Raw genomic sequence first — 16,509 nt, forward strand, 5'->3', positions numbered from 1 at the left:
CTTTTGATTTCGGCTCAGATCATGGTTTCATGGTTTGTGAGATCAAGCCCTGTGTTGGGCTCTGCACTGACAGTGCAGAGCCTGCTTGAGATTCTCTCCCCCTGCCCCCCGCCTCTGCCCCTTCCCCTGCTTGCTCTCTTTCTCTCTCTCTCTTAAAATAAATAAAAACATTAAAAAAGAAATCCAGAGGCAGTACTGCCTAAGCCAAAAAAAAAAAAAAAAAGAGCCACTGGGACATTTTTTAAGAATGAAAAAACATGGCTATCTCTTTGTGATTTTGGATAATGGCTACTCATGTGATCTGTGGCAAAATTTATGCTGATTTATTGAAAACTGTTTCATTCATGTGTTTATTCGTGTTGATTATAAAAGGTGTACAGTCTCCAACTGGAAAATAGGGGAAACCATGAAGAAAAGACATAAATTACTCATAAATGTAACAGCCTGAGATAACCGCTACTAATACTTTAGTATATTTCCTTCCAGAATTTCTCTGTGCGCACATGCACACACACTCCATGCATACTCAACACCATTGACATCATATGAGGTATCAATTATGGTCTGTTTTCTCACACAGTTTTGTATCAGGAGCATTTTTTATGTCATTAAAAACCCTTTGAAATTATGTTTACTGGCTGCAGCATGTTTTGTTAACCCCACGTCAAAAGTTTATGTTATACATTGCTCAAATGCACTTCAGAAAGGTGTTCATTTATTCTTATGAGGGAGGTCTGTGAGAGGCTTTTTGCCAGCCTTCGGCACTGCCATTTCTAGATCCTTGCGAGTCTGATAGGCGAAGGCAGAGTCTTTGCTGCTGTTTTGATTTGTGGGTCCTTGACTGCTATGGCGCTTACGTGTTTTTCACGTTTAAAAGTTTTATGTACTTTCCCTGTGAGGGATTCGTTCATGTCCTTTGACAATCTTCAGTGTTTTAAAAATGTTTTCTTTCACCCCAGTATAAGTTGCATAAAATAAAATTCATTCTTAAGTGTATAGTTTAATGAGTTTAGCAATTGTATGTATTTATCTAACAACTGCCACAGTCAGTATTACAGAAAACCCACCCCTCACGACCCTAAAATTGTATTCTCGGCCTTTGGAACAAACCCCTCCTCTGACCCTCAGCTCCAGCAACCAGTGATCGCTCTCTGTCATTGTCACTCTAGTTCTGGCTTTCCTAGGAGTTCTCATAAATGGAATAATCATACAGTATGTACTTGTTGGTGCTTGAGTACTTTCATCATTTACCATGTTTTAAAGATTCACCCGTGTTGTTGCAGACCCCAACAGTTCTAATTGTTATTGCTCAGTTAAACAATAACAATTAACCGACAGGCACCCCTAGAATTAAACTCTTGATTTCTGTCCCCTAATCTGTTCCCCTTCCTCCCATCTTCAAATATGTCAAGTTCCCATTCCATGAAGGCCTCCGCATGGTTCCGCTGGCCTGGAATGCTCTTCCTCTCACGACAAACACTGTGTGACAGATGTGCTCTGAATGTGCCTGACGCAGCAGACTTCCTTTCCTCATGCCTGATGCTTTCAGAAAGGGCCCATCTTCCATGTCCCCAAGAAGTCTTCCCTGATTGCCTCATCTGGCGTAGGTCTGCCCCATTCACCACGATTGATAATCAGTTTATTTCTGATACAATATGTGTTGGTAGAAGAAAGCATTTTCAGTGACTTTTGCATCCTCTTTCCCAAACCCACCAACACTGCATTTCTAAGGACCTTTTGAAGGGAGATTGTGGGGGCCCCACCAGAGGCCACAGAGAGAACAATAGCTGTAGGGTCAAGATTTACAGGTCACTGAAGAGAAACAGACCACAGAGTAAACCGACCCAGGTAATAAAACTCTGGAGGAGGGAGGGGGGTGCTGGACCAGGCAAAGTACATGAGATACAGGCTCAAACTGTCTTGTGCATGAAAGGAAATCATAGCCAGGGGCTTGCCAAGTCCCAGTCCACACTCCTGCTGCCAGTGTCCTGGACAAATGCCCTCACCCCGCCTCCCTGCTCACCAGCCAGAAGTGCACACTCTCTCCTCGGTTCCCACAACGATTCGTTCGTCTCACCAGCTCAGTGTGAGTTGGGTGCATGCACACACCCTGCCAAGGTACGGGCATGTTCTAACGGTAGCTGTGACCTGCCCCTGTCTCTCTTCAACGACAAGGGCATGCAAGGAACTGCAGGTGGGGTTAGCTCAGCGACAACCACTGTACTTTACCGGAAAACAAAGTCACTTGCATATTTTAACTTTGTTAGTAGTAAACAACACATCACTGGTGACACATGCCACACTGCACTGCCTATCGCCCCACTCCTTGTGCCATCATATCAAATTCAGAACCATCGATCGGTCTGGGAGAGAGGAAGCGAGGGCCTGCAGTGGACGAGCAGCAGTGGAGCACGGAGGAGGCCACCACAGTGTGACTACAAGCACGTAGGGTGGCCCCATTCTGCAAATGAAGCAAGTGTGGGAAATCCCACATGTTCCCCTCATGGATATTTGTGACATTGAGTTAACATATTCACAGCTAGGAGCTGTCCTCAGAGTTGGGGGCTGGGCAACTTTCCTCGGTAGCTACACCTTGGGAGTACTTCCCACAGTAAGCCAGGGCATCATTAGGGTGTTTCAGGCCACAGGATTTCTGGCAGTAGCTTACTGAGCATAGGTCCTTAGGAAAGACTAAGGTGCTGCCTGATATTTACAGAACACACAGAAAATTCTAGATCTGATGGACAGAAGGCTGACTTGAGTCATTAAAGTGGGAATTCATGACCTCTTCCCCAGGTCACAGACCAAAACCAATTCATGGGATACCTTTGAGGAAGAATTCTGCAATACAGCCATATGTATATACTGAGAATTTTCCTTTAAACCTTGCCCAGAGGGTCAAGAGAATCTTCCTTCAAACCCTGCCCAGAAGATCCTTCAGCCCTTTACCAAAATGACTACACATTAAGGGAAAGAAAATACCTAGACCGCTCAGGGTTATTAGATAGTGGCTCTGAACTAATGATAATCTATGGAGAACCAAAATGCCAGCATGGTCTTCTGGTCAGAGTGGAGGTTATGGAGGAGAGAGGAAGCCCAAGTCCATGTCGTAGTGGGTCCAGGAAGGTGACAGACCCACTCTGCAGTTACTTCTCTAGACTCAGAATACATAATGGAAATAAATATTCTTAGTCACTGCACATCCCCACATTTGATCTTTGATCCATGAAATACGGGGCTATGATGGTAGGAAGGACCAAGTGGAAGACCCAACTCTTTAGCAGAGAGTTTAAAAAGTATACCACTTCCCTAGGGGGCATCGAAGAATAAAAGATGGGGGCAAGAGTTTGACTTCTACCATATGCCATCCCAATCACTGTGTCCTAATGCAAAAGATCCGTGGATATTTGAAGATGATTGTGGATGATTGCAAATTTCATCAAGTGATGATGCCAATCACACATGCAAATCGACACAACCCCTGGCAGCTGGTATGCGGCGATGGACATATCAAATGCTAATTTTTCAATTCTCTTTTAAACAGTTTCCCCTTACATGGCAGGGAGATCAGAAAATCTTCAATCTTATCTCGGGACTATGTCAATTCACCTGCTTCCTGCCATAATATAATGTGAAGGAACTCTGGTCAAGTCTTGCCCAGGGGGCCCTATGGATATTTACCAACTTATGATGTGCTATAGTCACCACACTGGCCCATTGCATGCTGATATTATATTAACTGGACCTACTAAGAAGGAAATAACAAACACCCCAGAGGCCTCAGAAAAGGGGAGAAGATAAACCCCGAGGAATTTTAAGGGTCCACCATTCTGGTAAAATTTCTAGGGACCCAGATGTCTGAGGCATGCTGGGATAGACCCTCTAAAGCAAAAGACCAGCTGATAAGCCTTTTGCCACCCGTCACAAAAAGAAACTCATAACCTTGAAGGGTACTTCTGGATCTTGGAGACAACTTTGTCCTGCTGTTCTGCTCTGCTCTGCTGTTCTTGGCTAATCCAGCAGGGCGTCGAGTAAGAAAAAGCAGATGCAGAAGGCCCAGGCTGTAGTATAAATTGTTGACTCATCACAGGAAAGTAGCACAGCTTGTAAAGGTATTTATGGCCCATGTAAGTGCCCCACTGGGGGGGATCCACATGGATTATTAGGAGGAAAGTTGACCTGTTCCGGCAGGTGACACTCAGTCGCTTTGCCCAGGCAACTGTAAAAGTGCTCATGGAGACAGGAACAGGGGCTGTGCATTGGTCTGAAAATACGGACTTCTCATCACTAAAGCTGAGCAGGCTACTGCTCAGCTAAGTACACAGCTTGCCAACGACGGCCAAGCCAGCGCAGAGCCCTCCTATGCCCCCTTTCTCCAGGTGGGCTTTCCAGTCACCTGGCGAAGATTACATTGGGCCCCTTTAATCATGGAGGGAACAGTGATTTGTCTCCATAAGTATCCCAGATACAAATTTGCCTTCCCTGCCTGAAATCCTTCTGTCACCACCATCATCCGTGGACCCCCAGAATGCTTTATCCATCACAGTGATGTCCCGCACACCAGAGTTTGACTAAGGGATTCATCTGATGGTGGTGGTGGGAGTGACGACAACCTCAGCTCCACAGAATACACCTGTCTTTTGCCACAAAACCCATCGCCAGAACGGACTCGAGAGAACAGATGGTACCTTGCTGATTCAACTACAGAGTCAGCTGAGAAGAAATCCCCAGGGGTTAGGAGGCTGTTCTACGGAACTCATTCCATGCTGTAAGTCGGCTGAGGAAGCCCAATAGAGAGATGACCACGAAGGACTGAGATCCTCTGAAATGAAGGTTGGGTCCCCCGGCAGGTGAGCAGCGCTGTCCAGCAAAGGTGTTGGCAGAGAAGGGGGGGGGCGCGCAGAGAATGGACGATGGAAGGAGGACACTGTAATGATCAACTCAGATCTCATGACCAGTTACAGTCATGTGAGAGGCTCTTTTGTATGTTGTTTGTGTTTTCCTACCCCCCCTCCTCCACGGCCTTATGTAAAAAGCACTGACAGTAGCTAACATTTAAATTGCAGGTAGGAGGCGGGACTTTGAGTAGCTCCTGCTTTGGCGATACAAGATTTTCATCCCTACAGAGGACAAGGGTTTTTAGGGTGTTTTTTTTTTTTTTTTATCCCTGAAAGTCTGCTGAGGCTCAGAATGGTAGATGGCACTGGATATTCTTCCTCTGACCATCCAGATCCATTCCCCACCCTTCTCTACTCTGCATGCCCCTCCCCGGGGGTGGGGAGTGCTTTGACTGGCGCCTGGTGCCCCTGGCTTTCAGATGCATTGGCCTGTGGGAGGCACCACAGGAGACTGGAAGGCAAGAGGAGGGAGAAAGCGGGTAGTTATTCCCCCAGCCCCCTCCCTGCTGGGCTGCAGTGTGGCAGTGGCCACATTCTTCGGCCTTAGACCTTTCCAGCACTCAGGTGACCTCTCCTTGGCCATCCATCTCACTCCTTTCAGAAACTGCTCCCTCTCCTGCCCCCTCAGGCCTAGCAGAGATCAATGCTTCCCCATCTATGGATTTCATTTCATCCTGTCCTCAGAAGGGTAAAGGATCCTTCAATGAACTCATGTCCATCTGCTTTCTGCCTGGCCCCTGACAGGTGCAGTTCCAGATTAAGAAGCCACAGTAGGGTATGGTACAGCTCCCTGGCCCTAAAACCTCATCATCAGGGAAATACAAATCAAAACCACACTGAGATACCACGTCACACCGCTCAGAGTGGCTAAAATGAGCAAATCAGAGGACTCTAGATGCTGGCGAGGATGTGGAGAAACGGGCACCCACCTACACTATTGGTGGGAATGGAAACTGGTGCAGCCCCTCTGGAAAACAGTGGGGAGGTTCCTCAAAAAATTAACAGTAGAACTCCTCTATGATCCAGCAGTAGCACTGCTAGGAATTTACCCAAGGGACACAGGAGTGCTGATGCATAGGGGCACATATACCCCAATGTTCATGGCAGCACTCTCAACAATAGCCAAATCATGGAAAGAGCCGAAGTGTCCATCAACAGACGAATGGATCAAGAAGATGTGGTTTATCTACACAATGGAATACTCCATGGCAATGAGAAAGAATGACATCTGGCCATGTGTAGCAACATGGATGGACCTTGAGGGTGTTATGCTGAGCGAAATAAGTCAGGCAGAGAAGGACAAATACCATATGTTTGCACGTATAGGTGGATTAGGAGGAAGTTAACAGAGGACAAAGCGGGAGAAGAAGGGGAAAAATAGTTGGGGAGAGAGAGGGAGGCAAACCATAAGAGACTCTTGAATGCCAAGAACAAACCGAGGGCTGATGGGAGTGGGGGGAGAGAAGGGGGGTGATGAGCACGGAGGAGGGCACTTGTTGGGATGAGCACTGGGTGTTATATGGAAACCAACTTGACAATAAACTATTTAAGGAAAAAATAAAATAAAATTTTCATTTTGCAAATTAAAATGCACTAAAATGGACTTTTTCCTTTGGTGTAGACTTTAAGGAGTTTTGACACACGTATGGATTCACATAACCACCGGCGCACCGAGAGCGGCCCCATCAGCCCACAACCTCCCTCGGCTGCCCTTCTGCAGTCAGGCCTCCCTCACCTTGAGTCCTGGAAACCACCCACCTCTTCTCAGATCCTATAGTCTTGCCTTTCCCACAATTCTGTCACCGAGACAGAATCCTAGAGCAGCGACCTTTGGGACTGGCTCCTTTTGCGTGTCTTACAGATGTGTCCATGTTGTATGTACGCATCTATAGCTCATTCCTCCCTATTGCTGAGAAATCTGCTGCTGTTCAGGTGCACCAGCTGACTTATCCAACCACCTGCTCAAGGACAACTGGGCTGGTTCCAGTTTGGGGCAATTACAAATACTGCTGCTGTGAAGATGTGTGTCCACGGTTTTTAAGTGAATTCTGCAGTCATGTTTTAGATATGAAAGTCATACAGAATTGGCCCAACCCAATCATGGACTCATCATGGGAAGTAAACAGTGTCACTCGCTGCAGGTTCCCAGTCCCACCTCTAGAGGCTGCTTCGTGAGGGCCAATGCTTTCGTGGTAGAATCCGGCAGATTCTTTCTTCCTAGGAGGTGACATAATGACTGATAAGTCCTCAACAGTCACTGTCTAAATTCAAGAAATAACTGTGACAGTGCAGGGAACCCAGTGTCCTTTCTAAAGGTAAAACAGAAAATGAAAGGGCGGTCGCATGGGTCAGTGTATACAGAGCACTGTATGGAAACGTCCATGTACAAGAGAAAGCTAGGCTGATAGAACACACTGGGACACATTAAACCAAATTATGGAGAGAACCGAATGTCTGACAAAGCAGACATTAAAAACAATGGGGAAAGAATTATTTAACAATTGTCTGTAGTAAAATAGATGATCTATTTGGGGGGAAAATTTTTTAATTTGGATACCCACCTTATATCAAGATGGATTAAAGTGTTTTGTCTTCAAAGAATAAGAAAAACAAGCGGAGTCAAAAGTGTTTTTCTCAAGGCTGGGTAAGAATGATGAATTTATAGATTAAGCAACAGAAGCCATCCCAAAAGAAGATTAATGTATTTGATTATGTTAAAATGTAAACTTCTAAAGAAGGAGGTAGCACGTACGTGAAAGGGAAGCCACAAGCTGGGAAAAACAGCTATAAGAAAATATTCTGTTTATGACAGAAAAGGGTTCTCTCTTAATAATTAATTAATTATAAAAAAATTGTTAAACAAAAAGGTGATAAAATGGACTTACAAAACCATCAGTGGGGACATTAACCAATCAGGACGTGAGGCGAATTCACGTCAGGGGACATATGCTCCGCGCACAGGCTTGTGGAAATGTCCGTGCTCCATATCGCTCCAAGAAACATAAATTAAAACAATAATGAGGCACCATTTTATACCTCTTAAGCTATCAATATTTTAAAACAACGTTAATATTCAATGCTGGGAAGAATATGAAACTAGAACACTCACACGATGTTGACGGCAATATAAATCACTACTATCTTTTCAGAGAGCGATTGGCAATCCTCATAGAAATGCACCAAAGCATTCACGCTCTGGCCTCGAATCTGACTCAAAGCCTATCCTTGACCCCCTCAGCAACGACCACGGCCCCAGTCCCTGCCCAGGCCCTTGCCTGCCCTCTACCTCACTTCCCGCTCCCTCCTGCGAGCTGACCCCTGCCAGGCCCCAGACCACTGCCCGCAGGAAGCCCTTCCCAGCGCTCCCCTCCAGGTGTCTCAGGTCTTTGTTTAAATCTCATCTTTGCAGAGAGGCCCTTCCAGAGCCCGTCCAGAGGGCCCGTGGTCCTCCCTATCACCCTCACTACAGCCCTGTCACCCTGCACCCTTCCTTTCATGATGGGTATGTCTGTGCATGCCATCTCCCCCACCAGCAGGTAACATTCTCTGAGGACAGGGGTCATATCCTTCTCTCCAATGAGGCCCTAGTGTCTAGGACAGGGCAGGGTTAGACAGTACAGGCTCCAGAACAATCTATGGGCTGGCTGAGCAAATGAACAAACATAGGCAAAACTAAAAAGAAACTAAAGACTCAAATGCAGTAAAATGATTCAAAACATTCATATATTTAAGGAGCCCTAACAAGTGATCATGACCCCATCCAACAGCCCCTGTGCCGTGTCGCTTGCTTCCTCCAGATGGAAGGTCTTTCTCAGGCTGCTCACGTGGGAAGCTCCTCTTAACTTCTCAAAGCTCCCATTCAGTTCTGTTAACTCTCTGGAGACTTTTCTGACTTCCCAGCCAGCATGAACCCATTAAGGTAAGATTTCCAACAACACCATGGATCTCTCCCCAAACTTCCTGGTCTAATCACAGAAATACATCCATAAACACATCAAACATGGCAATAACTGCTAGAATACATATATCACCAAAATTATTTTGAAACATATGGCGGAAGCTGAAAACAAGAAAGGGAAATGCACAGGTGCTAGAGGCGTGGAGGGAACAGACGAGGGAACAGACTGTGGTGCAGTGGGAATGTGAGCTGTCACCACGAGAGCCCGGGGAGTGCATGAGACCTGGACAGAGCAGCCTGTGCAACAGGAAGCCTTGGGATCTCATGCTGGAGCTAGGAGGCTGGGGTTTCCTGCCCAGTGGGGCACAGGGGGCCTGGGCAATGCGAGACCAGGAGAACTGGCACGTCAGAGAGTGAGTGAACCAAAATAGATTCTGGGGAAAGAGTCAGAACGGAGCCCAGACAGATTGTCTAGGAGACGAGGGTAAAAGAGAAGGAGGAGATTCAACGAACATGTAATAAGACTTCGAGAAGAAAAGACCAGTGAGAATGGGGTAGAGACAATATTCAAAGAATAGCCGCTGTGAATGTTCTAGAATTCATGAAAAGTACTAATCCTCACCATGAGACAGCATGTGGCTGGGAAGGTTAAATAAACAGACATCTCATAGCAAGGTGCACCATGGGGAAACTGTAAAGCAACACAAAATAGAGGGAAAATCTTGAAGGCAACCAGAAAGGAGGAAAAACAGATCACCTAGAAAGTACTGGTAATTAAACAGCAGACTCTCAACAGCAACACTGGAGGCCGGAGGACCGGGAAGAACGCCTCCGGAGCACTAGGAGAGAATAGCTCTCAGACAAGGATTGTATTCCCTGCGAAATCTTCATTAAAGAATAAGTGGAAAATAGACATTTTAGAAAACAAGACTGAAACCACCACTCACAGCGCCTCACTTAAGGACGGCTACAGGATATACTTCGGGAAATTGAATTCTGAAAGAGGGGTGAGATTTAAGAGGCAGTGATGGCAAACAGACTGGTAAACATGGGAAAACCTGAACAAACATGACTGTATAAAAAATACAACAGTAATGACTAATTTGGGTATTGTCAAAACAAGGCTACATCAAAACATTGGCCATTGGTAACATGTAAGTTGAAGCTGCTCGTTTTATTCAGGATGGTAGAACTACTGTGAACTTTAGGCTTTATAAGTCGAGAACACATGTTAAAAATGTACGGGTAATAGAAATAAAAGTATGAGATAGAAATAGAAAAAAAGTATGAGAAGGAAAAGTCAGACAGAGCCAAACACGATGGAGGAGAGAAAGAAAAAGACAGAGCCGAGAAATCAGAGACGGTTAACAATACGGTGGTAGAGGGGGAAAAAATCCATGCCCGTCACAATAAATGGAAACAGGCTACATTTCCTGCTAAAGAGGCCAAGATGTACATTTTGGAATTTTTAAAATACAGATATGCTGTTTTACAAGAAACACACTTAAAATATAAAGAGTGACAAGAAAAGAGGGAGTAAAGATATACCGTATTAGTAAAGTATTAGACAAATACTAATCCAAAGAAAACTGTTACGGGTATTTTAGTATCAGATAAGATAGACCATGAAAGCCAGTATCAGGGATAGAAAGGTTACTACATAATTAAAAAGGGAACACGTGATCAGGAACACAGAGCAAACCCTTACTGGCAGATATGTGCACCAGAAAACAAACTTAATTTATAATTCAAAATATCAGAACTTGGGGGCGCCTGGGGGGCTCAGTTCGTTAAGCGTCCAACTTCAGCTCAGGTCATGATCTCACAGTTCATGGGTTCAAGCCCCACATTGAGCTCTGTGCTGACAGCTCAGAGCCTAGAGCCTGCTTCAGATTCTGCGTCTCCCTCCCTCTGCTCCTCCCCCACTCACACTCTGTCTCTGTCTCTCAAAAATGAATAATGAACATTACAAAAAATTCAAAATATCAGTACTTGGGTATTCACCTCGCTGTTGTTCCCTTGTTCCCAGTTCTACTGGGAATTCTGGGTGAACATGACAGAGGGCACGAGTCAGAAATCCCTGGGTCCCTGGTCAGAACATGTTGTCACAACAGTGCGGACTCTGGCTGCCCTTAGCATCCTGACAAGTATACTCTGCACGCCCACTGTGGTCTTCATAGCTGCCATTCCGCTGGTGAGCCCCACTGCTGTGGGGCTATTTGTTATTTATTTCTGCATTCTTAGCACCTCCCACAATGTCTGGCAGAGAAAGGGACTCAATATGCATCCATTAAAATTATAAGTTGGAAGACTATGAACCCAATAGGATGAGTGTCTATACTAGGTATTCCTATTTGAAAAGCACGATGTAAAACTATAGAAGTACTTTCATTACAAACACGTAAAAATTATATATGTACGCAGATACAGGTGAAGGGATTGTGGAAACATGAACACAGTAAATCTGTTATAGAAGGTGGATTGTGACTTTTTGCTTTTTATTTTTATTATGGCTATTAAATTATGACTTGTGTAATTTTGAAAATGAAATAAAAAGAAATTACTATGTGACTTTAGTTATTCAATGAAGCAATTCCTATAAATTGTCACCATGGACACGCAGAAAAAAACAGCTGTCTTCTGAGCCATAGAGATACTCACTCCTAGGGCCAAACCTTGCCTTTTACTCTAGAAGCCATGGTGGCAATTCACGGGGATCATCTCCGAGAAGGAAAGAGGAGGCTGTGGAGAAGGGATCTAGCTGGCCTCGCTTAATTCTATTTTTCCCTTCTTCTCTCTTAACTCTCCTTTCTGGTCTCTCGAGGTGTCCACCAATTATCCTGGTCCTTAGAGAAATGGCTGATTCCAGGTTGGGAGCAAGAGAGGTCCCAGAAGAGCCAGCAGTATGTTGTCATATCAGAAAGGAAGAGAGCTATCGGGAACGATCAGGGTCACACCGACAGGTCTCAGGAGCCAATTGAGGAGGTCCCACTGGCCAAGATGGAACAGACTGAGTAGCTGTGAGACGAGTGGTGACTTGAAACACATCAAATATGTTTACATTTGTGAGTTTGTGATAACTTAAGAAAAACCACTCATAGCTCACTTATGGAGTATGCTAAGGAAACAATTCATTATTTTGGAAGGTAGTAAGTGAAGGGAAAGGACCAAGGACATTGTGCCTTTCTTAGACTGTGTCTCACTGTCACCAAGTAGTTGAAGAGGGAAAGCTTTCATTACAGAAGAACTCCAACCAATAAAAGAAGAAAGGATAGATGTGAAATATCACTGCCTTATAATCCGTGAATTCGTGGGTAGAAGTGCTTTCAACCACGGCTGCTAACACCACGAAAAGAGAGACAACCAGTCCACATAGGCTTGCCACGACCTGTGAAGTATTCTTGCTGGAACAAGTGAAGATTTATCTGTATGTCTGTCCATTTAGGGACAGGGCAGGCTGGGAGAGGGAGACAGGAGAATGTGTTAAATGTCACTGTAGATCAGTCAGATGTCGGTTGCAAGAAATTCCACATAATAAACAATCCAGACGTCTACAAATGCGTCGTAAGGGAACAAATTAACAAATGGACAGAGACCCTGCAGATCAAAAAAAGAACTGTGGCAAATCAATCTATTGTAATGTACAGACCTCATTTGGATCCTGACTCAAACTGTAAAAGAAAATCTGGATTTTGAACCCTGGCTGGATATTGATTACTATTACTGATAATTCTAATTAGGTGTGAAACCAGTATTTCCACCATGGTCTTAAAAAGACTTCTTGGGGTGCCTGGGTGGCTCAGTTGGTTCAGCGTCTGACTTTGGCTCAGGTTATGATCCCATGGTTTGAGAGTTTGAGCCCCACGTCAGGCACTGTGCTAACAGCTCAGAGCCTGGAGCTCGTTTCAGATTCTGTGGTTCCCTCTCTTTCTGCCCCTTCCCGCTCATACTCTCTCCCTCTCTCAAAAAGAAAACATTAAAAAAAAATTTTAAGACTTCTTATCTTTTAGAAAGACATAGTGAGATCTTTTCAATGAAAGATGATGTCTGGTATTCGTTTCAAAAATATCTGGGGTTAAGGAAAAATGGGCAAGAAGATAAATGATTGACCATGAGTTGAATGCTGAAGCTGAGTACACTAGTGGCTTCATTATATTATTCTCCTTACTTTTGCATGTGTTTGAAATTTTCACTAAAAAAAAAAAAAAGTAGAAGACATTGATAAAAAATAAATGAAGCTGTGCTGTATTCTCCTGGCTGACGTTTTGCGGTGGGGCGGGGGGGGGGATGGGGGGTGGGGAGGGAGGAGTGTCAAGGAAACAATGGAACTCTTACCTCTTCATTAACTGGATAAAAGTCCTCCTCGGTAATCGGTATACAAAGGTGTCAAAGACGATCTTTAGGTAATTCAAAGACACATAGCCAGTTTGAGAGGGGTCCCCTGCACTCAGGGCTTTTTCAACCTTTCCATAGGACTTGGAAAGCTGCAGGGAATAAAAATTCGAGCGTTGCATTCACAGAAATCCACTTCACAGCGTTATTCCACCAGCTTATTTTTACCAAGACCTCGTCACATGTTCCCCCTCCAAAAACTGATCAAAAAGGTTATGATGGCATGTACGGAACTTTAAATGTTTAATTGATGAGCTCGCTACAGAACGCTATCCCCAGTCACTGCTACTCAACTGACAGGGTAGACAAGTTTCTCTGGGAAGAACAGCACATATAATAGATCCACCTCAAATTTCAGAGCTAAAAGTATTCGGTGGCTCTGCCAGTTTGATGCATCTTTCTTAATATACTTTCAAGCCTTTCCTACCGCGAGCCCATGCTAGGCTTCTCCTGATTAAATCAGGTCAATCAAACAAGAAAGGCAGCAACATTTTATTAAAAACAGAAGTAGTTTTTTAGAGTAAAGAAAATCACTAATATAAAGATTGCACCGACAGAGTACACATGGTGCATTTCTTTCTCTTTTTTTAGTGGGGAATCACAAAGAATCAGGGTGAATGGGCTTTGCTTTATGGGACTTCTAAAATCAGTAGAGTGGGTTAACCACTGATTTTTATATGACTCATAAAAATACTATGAAGATTGGTTTTATTCCAAAGGTTTTTCCTGCTGTTTGTTATTGAGTAGTAACAATATTCTCCAATATTTCCAACCCTCTCCGCTTTGTCTGAATTTGGTTTTTCCTAACTTCAGTGAGAAGCAAAATTACCATCAACTTGGGGTATAAGATGACTTTCTTAGAACAAAAACAGAAACAAAATAAAACCTGCTGAAACATGGAAATATATGTACAAAAGTCTCCAGCCACTAAAGGAATAAGAAGCAGATTCATGCACATTTCCATAGCTTGCACAGGAACATCAGAAATCTAACAGGAAAGTCTTTAAAAATATTTGGAGAATCGCAGGGCCTAGACTTCTTAGGAAGTTGCACAGAACTAACCCAAAATGTGCCTACATTTGCCCCTATCTCTTTTGGGGGAGGTGGGTTCACAGAGAGAAGCCAGAACCAGAGGTGGAGTATAGTCTCCGTTTATTTACTAGATTAATGAGATCCGCTTCTAATATCTTAATGACATTGGTCTCCAATGAGATTTAAAAAAATTTTTTTAAATGTTTATTTATTTTTGAGAGAGAGACAGACACAGACACAGAGCACACGTTGGGGAGGGGCAGAGAGAGAGGGAGAGACAGAATCTGAAGCAGGCTCCAGCCTCTGAGCTGTCAGCACAGAGCCCGATGTGGGACTCAAACCCACAAGCTGTAAGATCATGACCTGAGCCAAAGTCAGTCACTTAACTGACTGAGCCATGCAGGCACCCCTCCAATGAGAATTTTTTTCAGGAGAGAGTTTCTGACATAATCAAGAGCTTTGAGGAAAAAAGCAGGGTGTGAAACAGAAATAGTATCTTGGTGACATGTATAAACCTTTAAGGAATTTTCACGCTTACTGTTTATAAAAGGAAAAAATGCAAGCAATTCAGCAAAGTAAAAAGGACATAAAGATACTTGGAAGTCTCTCTATCCAATTTCTTTTACATAGTGTTCCAGAAACTCTCAAAATGATCATATACACATACTACTTTACAAAATTGGGATCATGGCTATACATTCAGATTTGACAGATGTTTTTTTTTTTTTTCATTTGACAAAATATCACGAACTGTTTTTCTGTATCAACTAATACATATTTACAGTATCCTTTTATTTGTTTATAAACTTTTTAGCGTTTATTTATTTTTGGGAGACAGAGAGAGACAGTGTGAAAGTGGGGGAGGGGCAGAGAGAGAGGGAGACCCAGAATCTGAAGCAGGCTCCAGGCTCTGAGCTGTCAGCACAGAGCCCAGTGAGGGGCTCGAATCCACAAGCCATGAAATCATGACCTGAGCCAAAGTTGGACGCTTAACCGACTGAGCCACCCAGATGCCCCTTTGACAAAAATGTTTGAAAGAAAGGTTGTAAAATGTCAAAAGCTTTGACACATCAGCAGAAAGGTATACAGAGATTAAAATCATAGCTCAGAGGTCATTCTAACTGCATCAGACTGTAAAAGCGTTAATATCTAATAACATTAAGCATTGCTGAGTAGGTAGAATGACAGGAATTCTTTCTCACAGGCTTCCGGTGGAAGTGTAAATTGATATTTTGAAAGACAATTTGAAACTGACGGGCGCCTGGCTGTAGCAGTCAGTTAAGCATCTGACTTCAGCTCAGGTCATAATCTCATGGTTTGTGAGTTCGAGCCCCACTATGGGTGAGCTCTGCTTCTCTCATTCCTTCTCTCTCTCTCCCTTTCACTGTACCCTCTCTCTCTCTCTCTCAAAAAAAAAAAAAAGAAAGAAAAGAATATAGTGTGGATTGAATATTATATACACATATAACTCTAGAAAGTTATGCAAAAAGCTCATTCCACTGTGGAGGGAAACTGAACAGCTAGAGTACATAGATAACAAAAATAATAATAATTTGATACTGCCAATTAAAGCTGAGGAGTGTGTCCCCTACAACCTAGCAAATAATCCCACTCCTAAGTGTAATTGCTAAAGAGATGTTTGTACCCATGCTCCAAAAGATACGTATATCACCACTTACAGTGGCATCATGGGGTCAGCACCAGCCAGGAAGCAATCTAAATGTCCATCTGTAAGAGAACGTATAATTTGTGTATATGCAGATGATGGAAAACTGTAGAGCAGTGAGAATAATAATACAGCTCTATCGAGAATAGGGGAGGGGCACCTGGGTGGCTCAGTCGGTTGAGCGTCTGACTCTTGATTTCGGTTCAGCTGATTTCGGCTCAGGTCATGATCTTGCAGTTTGTGGGTTCGAGCCCCGCATCAGGCTCTGCGCTGACAGTGCGAAGCCTGCTTGAGATCCTCTCTCTCTTTCTCTCTGCCCCTTTCCTTCTCAACTGCTTGCTCGCTCTCTCTCAAAATAAATAAACTCAAAAAAAAAAGGAACAGGGTAAATCTCATCCTAAGTATAAGACAGATGAATAAATGGTTTTGTAATTATAGAAATATGGAAAGAAAGGCAGGAGGGAAGGAAGGGTAGAAGGAAGGAAGGAAGGAAGGAAGGAAGGAAGGAAGGAAGGAAGGAAGGAAGGAAGATAGATCAGGCAAAAGACAAAGAACCCAGTCTATAAGGAAACATAATACAAAAAAAATATAGACACATGATCGATCACCTACAAAGGTTTCAT

At 43.9% G+C, this 16,509-nt stretch overlaps 1 protein-coding gene across 6 annotated transcripts in view; it reads right to left on the reverse strand.

Annotated features, from left to right (window-relative positions):
• Positions 1-16,509, reverse strand: part of EFCAB6 (EF-hand calcium binding domain 6) — a 239,900-nt gene that overhangs the window by 138,310 nt on the left and 85,081 nt on the right. For all 6 annotated transcript variants that reach the window (XM_039236383.1, XM_039236388.1, XM_039236406.1 and 3 more), the window contains one exon: positions 13,132-13,280. In XM_039236383.1, the coding sequence (XP_039092314.1) occupies positions 13,132-13,280 (149 nt within the window). The remainder of the gene's footprint in view (positions 1-13,131; positions 13,281-16,509) is intronic.

Source organism: Hyaena hyaena, unplaced genomic scaffold, assembly GCF_003009895.1.
Source record: "Hyaena hyaena isolate Hyena2069 unplaced genomic scaffold, ASM300989v1 scaffold_4, whole genome shotgun sequence".
In the NCBI taxonomy this organism is placed as follows: Eukaryota; Metazoa; Chordata; class Mammalia; order Carnivora; family Hyaenidae; genus Hyaena; species Hyaena hyaena.